General features: G+C 44.7%; 1 protein-coding gene across 1 annotated transcript; it reads left to right on the plus strand.

Moving 5' to 3' along the window:
• Positions 1–1,182: 1,182 nt before the first annotated feature.
• Positions 1,183–2,321, plus strand: LOC125534358 (senescence-specific cysteine protease SAG39-like). The gene is made up of 2 exons (XM_048697615.2): positions 1,183–1,615; positions 1,712–2,321. Exons 1-2 carry the CDS (start codon positions 1,183–1,185, stop codon positions 2,296–2,298), a joined length of 1,020 nt encoding a protein of 339 aa, XP_048553572.2. The 3' UTR covers positions 2,299–2,321.
• The last annotated feature ends 4,819 nt before the right edge of the window (positions 2,322–7,140 follow it).

The following is a 7,140-nucleotide window of genomic DNA, read 5'->3' on the forward strand; positions in this document are numbered from 1 at the left end:
TTAGTTTTTATAATACTTTGCTATCAAACAGGGCCTGACTGTTGTTGTTGTTTTACATATAAAGCGGGGTGAAAGTTTGTTTCGAGAAGCTAGTTTTCAGTTTGTAGTTTCATTCACGAGTGTACAAACTTTAATTATGATACTCGTAATTTTGCCAAGTTCTCTTGTAACCTAGGAATAGATAGACATATTTGGTTGGGCAATTCTGATACCCAAATAGTGTACCTATGAACGTTGTTTTGAATGAATAAAACTTGGCGAGTTTCTCAAAAAAGAAAAAGTCGCAGGCTCGCAGCACAATATCATAGAGAGAAAAACAAAGGCGCGACAGAGGCACACAGCAGCCGCCGGCCGCCACGGCGAAGGCTTTCGGCCACCGTAACACTACACAGTCGCACACATCAGCCGCCTAGGGCTCCCACCGCGGCCGGCTCATGACTCCACGAGGCGACGTGGCTAGCAGCGGCGAGCCAGCCCTTCTCTGGACCGGCCTTCATCCCTGCAAGATGCAGATATAAATTTCTTTGAATCACTCCCAATTTTCTTCCTCTAAATTTCACTTAGGTCATCAAGTAGCATAAATAATCCACATTGAGATCTTGTTGTCTTACAGTTTATACCGTGCAAAAGCCATTGTTGTTTACATTTTACAGGTTCACAACAAAGGCCACTTTTACAATAATAATTTCCAATTTGGTAGCATAGATAAATATAATTCACTCAATAGTATATATGGTCCAGAATTTGAATTTGAATTTGAATTTCTTTTTCCCACTGCGTATTGACCTCCTAGTCACAGCCGAGTCCTGCTTAATACCTCATGTTCGTTATGACCCTATCATATTAGGGAGATACTGAAGACGTGAACTGCGGCATAAACAGGGGTCGTTCTCACTGTTACAGCAAGCGTACGTCTCGTTCACAATAGTAAATTCTATTATACGAGCATCAGGCAACCACACTTCTTCACGGCTACGCAGGAGCCCCTTTCCACAAAGTACAACTCCGTGCACGCACCGCATCTATGTACTAGCTATCTCCCACTTAAATAACTACAAGTACCTGTGACTCTGAGTACTATATATTCCCACCTAGTTCCATTAACAATCCAAACCAAAACATAGTACTCGTACTTACTACTAGCAGTGGGAAGCAATTTGGAAGAGGACAGCCTGATCAAACATGGCCATCACCAGGGCTTCGCTCCTTGCCATCCTTGGCTGCCTCTGCTTCTGCAGTTCTGCCCTTGGAGTTCGCGAGCTGAACGGTGACTTGTCAATGGTAGCAAGGCATGAGGGTTGGATGACGGAGTACGGTCGCGTGTACAAGGACGCTGCTGAAAAGGCGCAGAGGTTTGAGATATTCCAGGCTAATGCCAGGTTCATCGAATCATTCAACGCCGGAAACAGCAAGTTCTGGCTCAGCATCAACCAGTTTGCGGATCTCAGCAATGATGAGTTCAGGGCGACCAAGACTAACAAGGGGTTCATTCCCAACAAGGTGAAGGTTCCAACAGAATTCAGGTATGAGAATATGAGCTTTGATGCACTTCCGGCGATGGTGGACTGGAGGACAAAGGGTGCGGTCACTCCCATCAAGAATCAAGGCCAGTGTGGTAAGTACATTTATGCTACATGTGAAATAATATGTATATTGAGAATCTTTTACATATTAGAATGTGTGTGATTGACTGCGACTGAATTATTTGCAGGTTGTTGTTGGGCATTTTCTGCTGTTGCTGCAACAGAGGGCATTGTCAAGCTAAGTACTGGCAATCTGGTCTCGCTCTCAGAGCAAGAATTGGTGGATTGTGATGTCCATGGCGAGGACCAAGGCTGCGAGGGTGGGCTCATGGATGATGCATTCAAATTCATTATCAAAAATGGAGGCCTCACCAAAGAGTCCAGTTATCCATATGCCGGTGCAGACGACAAATGCAAGAGTGGATCCAACAGTGTTGCAACAATTAAGGGCTATGAGGATGTGCCTACCAATGATGAGGGTGCTCTCATGAAGGCTGTGGCAAGCCAACCCGTGTCAGTTGCAGTGGATGGAGGCGATATGACATTCCAATTCTACTCCGGCGGCGTGATGACCGGCTCTTGTGGCACTGATTTGGATCATGGGATTGCAGCCATCGGTTATGGAACTACTAGTGACGGTACAAAGTATTGGTTATTGAAGAATTCTTGGGGCACAACATGGGGCGAGAATGGATATTTAAGAATGGAGAGAGACATCGCCGACAAGAAGGGCATGTGTGGCCTTGCCATGGAGCCTTCCTACCCCACGGCATAGTTAAACCATCAAATGCCACATATTCATACAGATATGATATAATAAATACATGCATGTCTCTTGTTCTATCGTAGTATTACAGTACATATGTGTGCTTGTAAATTGTATTACACAAATATGTTGTATGTACATACACTTTATATACACCCTGTGTGTAATATCCTGAGAGATTATTACAAATATAAAACACATTGCAAGAAGGGCGATATGAAGAGTTCAATGGAAGGAGGTTGTACACTTGTATTGATTGCACCAAACCGCAAGGTCCTCCGAATGGATTGCCTTCCTGTGGCAGTGGAGTCCGCTCGCTGAAGCCTTGAATGTTGGCACCACCGCCCTGATGGTCTTCAAGATCTAAGGTATGGAGATCTCCTTGGCACCTTCTCCTGCCCCTGACTAACGTCCTAGTACTTGGCTTCTAGCCCTATCTTTATCCGGCCTACGTGCCATGGACCCTATTACCGTCTCGTTTTTATGGCATGTATCCCTTAACTTCTAGACTCTCCTATTGTTTGTTGGACGGTGGTGCCCTAATGGCTTTATTTATAATGTCAAGCAAGTATCTAAAAAAATCTATGACCCTGATAAGTGTTGAACGTCACGTACGAGCACATGTCAACTTCAAACGTTTTTTATGGCAAATTTAGTTATGCGAGGATGGCCTTTAGTTGGCAAGCATGTCAACTTCCATGCTTTAGTTGGCCCTAGGCACACCTATACCTGCTCAGCGACCCCGATGCCGCCGCCATCTTCCGCCCCTCCACTTTCTAGACCGTTGGCGACGGACGCACTTGCCTCTTCTGGTCTGATCCTTGGATTGATGGCCAGTCTGTCATCGACATCGCCCCGTTGTTGATCCTGTTGGTCCCGTGCCATCGTTGCAAAATCTGCTCCGTGGCCAACAAGTTGGCGGACCATTCCTGGATTCGTGACATCCGTAGCGCTTTGGGCCCGGCCGCACTGTTACAGTACCTCGACCTCTGGCGCCGGCTGCGCGATCTCCGGCTATCCAACTCCCCAGACACCATCTCCTGGCGATGGACTAGCTCCGGCATCTACTCCGCGAGCTCCTGCTACTGTGCACTATTCACCGGCTCCATACCGGCTCCTCAGTGGTCCCTCACTTGGAAGCCCTGGGGCCCCCTGTGGATCAAGGTATTCATTTGGCTCGCTGACCTCGATCATTGCTGGACTTCCGCTCGCCTCGCCTGCCATGGCCTCCCTCACAACAACCATTGTGCTCTCTGTGATCAAGAGACCGAGACCATGCAGCACATCCTCATCGGCTGCTCGTTCTCCTGCCGGGTTTGGCACAACATTTTGGCTTGGTGCCGTGCCACCGTGGCTGCTCTAGTCGGCCACAAGGATCTCTTGCCCTGGATGGCGCAGATCACCTCAAACTCTCTCACGAGGGGATCGCATCGCTGGCCATCCTCATTGCTCGGTCCATCTGGTGCCACCGCAACCGGTGCGTCTTCGACAGCGAGCAACCTTTCGCCCCACGCCTAGTTGCGGCCATCCAAGAGGAGGCCAAGACTTCAGTTCGCGCGGGCGCCCAAGGACTTAACACTATAGTCTTGTAATAGTTTTTCCTAGTTCTGGTCTGAGCACCCCCCCCCTTCTGCTCCAGCGATCTCGGCTTTGTTTCTGCCCTGATTAGTTGCACCCCTTTTTTCTCCTTCCTATCAATGAAATGATACGCAATCTTGCGTATTCGCGGAAGAAAAAGTTTTTTTCTGACAGAAACTTGGCGTGTGTCATTGAAATTTGGCATCCATGCGTGACTGGAATTGCCATCGGAAAACGTCAGGTCCGAAGTGCCACACACCTAATGTGTGACACTTATCATTTGAGAAAATCTATGCCATTTTCTTGTGTTCGAAATATTGCAGAGGCATTGCGACACTGGTGTTCCAAACATGGTCCGAAACAGGAATCAATATTTGTAGGAATTGAGAATTTCCAAAAAAATCAGTATCGTTGAGTGTAAATTGAAAACGGCATATTTACCTCATGTGCATAAAGAAATTCAGAATAGTTAACTTGTATTTTCAGAAGCAGTATTTCGAAGCTATCATAGTGCGCACCAACTGGGACGATAGAGATATATAGCTAGTGATTTGTAGACAGCTTCTAAAACATGTTAATCTATGGTGCTTTGTAAGGTTATTTGCCCGCTTGTGAAAGAGAAAATGTAAAACTGTAGTAGCTTTTTTCTATCCCAAAAGTAATAAGCAAAGTAGTTCAATGGTACTCCTGGAAATTTTCGTAGTCTCACTCTATAATCAAACTAGGAATTTGATGTATTACATTATATCCATTATTCAGATACCCTTCTTTTTTGAAAGGAAAATATCCAGATACCTTTACAAGTTGGTGTTGATGAAGTGACCATCTATCCCTTATTCCCTTGCAGGTTTGATCCCATTCCGTTTCTGTATCTGCCGTAACGAAAGACTGCAAATTACAACCTACTCGTAGCTGTTTTTTTTGAAAAGGGGAAGCTCCCCGGCCTCTGCATCAGAACGATGCATACGACCAACTTAATTAATAAGCAAATAAGTTCAACACAAGTCTTGATGTCTCAAACAAAAGAACACAAAATGCTCATAAAGAGCAGAAAATAAAAGTAAAACCACAACCGGTTGGCATAAGAAAGATAGGAAAACTAATTGCCTATCCTATTACATAACCGGCATCCAAATCGGTTGAAAATAGCCCGAGCTACCATCTCCTATCGAATTGACCCAGTAACCATACACTCCCTGGCCTCCGTCAGAGTGAGTAGCGACCACATACGGATCAACGCAGTGGCCCGGAAGATAACCTGCAAAAAATGAATATGTGTTGTTCTGTTGAAGACCAAATCATTTCTGCAATTCCAGACTGCCCATAATAAAGCACATACTCCTACACGAATGTGTCTCACTCTTTTGGAATCTATCCCGTCAAGCCACGTCCAAATAACGTGTTGATAGTATTCGGAGGAGTAATGTTAAAGGTTATGTGAACCGTCCACCACAAAATTTATGCCAACGGGTAGTCAAGAAAGAGGTGTTCGATGGATTCATCCCAATCACAAAAACTATATCTAGTAGATCCTGTCCAGTTGCATTTTGCCAAGTTGTTCTTAGTTAAAATGACTTGTTTATGTACAAACCACATAAACACTTTAACTTTCAAAGGTACTTTGACCCTCCAAACATGTTTCGAACTAGGAATAGAGCTAGAATTGATAACATCCAGATACATGGATTTAACCGTAAACACTCCATTCCTAGTTAGCTTCCAGCACAGCTGATCAGGCCGTTGAGAAAGTTGAACATCCATTAGTCTACTCACAAGATGGAGCCAGGTTTCCCAACAGTTTCCGGCAAGCGTCCTCCTGAAGTGAATTTTGAGAGGAATGGACAGAAGTACTGTCGCAACGTAAGCGTCTCTTCGTTGTACAATGCTATAGAGGGAAGGATATTGAAGTGCGAGGGGTGTTTCCCCTAGCCATGTATCCTCCCAGAATCTCGTAGTGGTACCGTTTTCGACTATAAACTTTGTCCTATTGAAAAAAACTGATTTAACTTTCATCAGTCCTTTCCAAAAAGGCGAGTCCGTCAGCCTCACTGTCACCTCGGACAAAGTTTTGAAATGAAGGTACTTATTACGTAGAATCTACGCCCATGTAGCCTCCGTCTCAACAGATAACTTATACATCCACTTACTGAGAAGACATTTGTTCTTCACCTCAAGGTTTTCAATACCTAGACCCCCTTGGTCTTTTGGTCGAAAAATAATATCCCATTTAGCAAGTCTGTATTTTCGCTTCAGTTCATCACTCTGCCAGAAGAAGCAGGATCGATAAAAGTCCAGCCTTTTCCGAACTCCAACTGGTACCTTGAAAAAGGACAAGAGAAACATGGGCATACTCATGAGAACCGAATTAATAAGAATTAATCGGCCTCCGTATGACATCAGATTGCCCTTCCAACAGCTCAGTTTCTTCTCAAATCGATCCTCAATGCACTTCCATTCTATGTTTATCAGCTTACGTTGGTGATTTGGTATACCCAAATACATAAAAGGTAAAGCCCCCAATTCACACCCGAACAATTGTTTGTAAGCATCTTGTTCCTCATTAGCTCTTCGAAAACAGAACAATTCGCTTTTATGGAAGTTAATCTTTAACGCGGTCAATTGTTCGAATAAGCATAACACTAGCTTCATGTTTCTCGCTTTTGCCAAGTCATGCTCCATAAAGATGATGGTATCATCGGCGTACTGTAGGATAGACACACCTCCATCAACTAGATGAGGAACCAAGCCACCTACCTGACCAACATCCTTAGCCCTTCCTATTAGAATCGTCAACATGTCAACTACTATGTTGAACAAAATAGGTGACATCGGATCTCCTTGTCTCAGACCCTTATGTGTCTGGAAGTAGTGACCTATGTCGTCATTCACTTTAATTTCAACACTCCCTTTTTGCGTGAAAAACTCTACCTGGTGTCGCCAGGCCTAATCAAAACCTTTCATACGCAAGGCCTGTTGAAGAAATGGCCATTTGACTTTATCGTACGCTTTCTCGAAATCCACTTTGAAAACAACCCCATCTAGTTTTTTCGTGTGAATTTCATGGAGCATTTCATGAAGGACCACAACCCCTTCTAGGATGTTTCTGTCCGGCATGAAAGCTGTTTGGGACGGCTGCACCACAGAGTGCGCAATCTGCGTGAGTCTGTTAGTCCCAACCTTGGTGAAAATTTTGAAACTTACGTTAAGAAGAAAGATCGGCCTGAACTGCTCAATTCTCATAGCCTCTGTTTTCTTAGGAAGCAAAGTTATCGT

This window comes from Triticum urartu, chromosome 1A (genome assembly GCF_056163025.1).
Source record: "Triticum urartu cultivar PI428250 chromosome 1A, HENAU_Tu73, whole genome shotgun sequence".
NCBI classification, from domain to species: domain Eukaryota; kingdom Viridiplantae; phylum Streptophyta; class Magnoliopsida; order Poales; family Poaceae; genus Triticum; species Triticum urartu.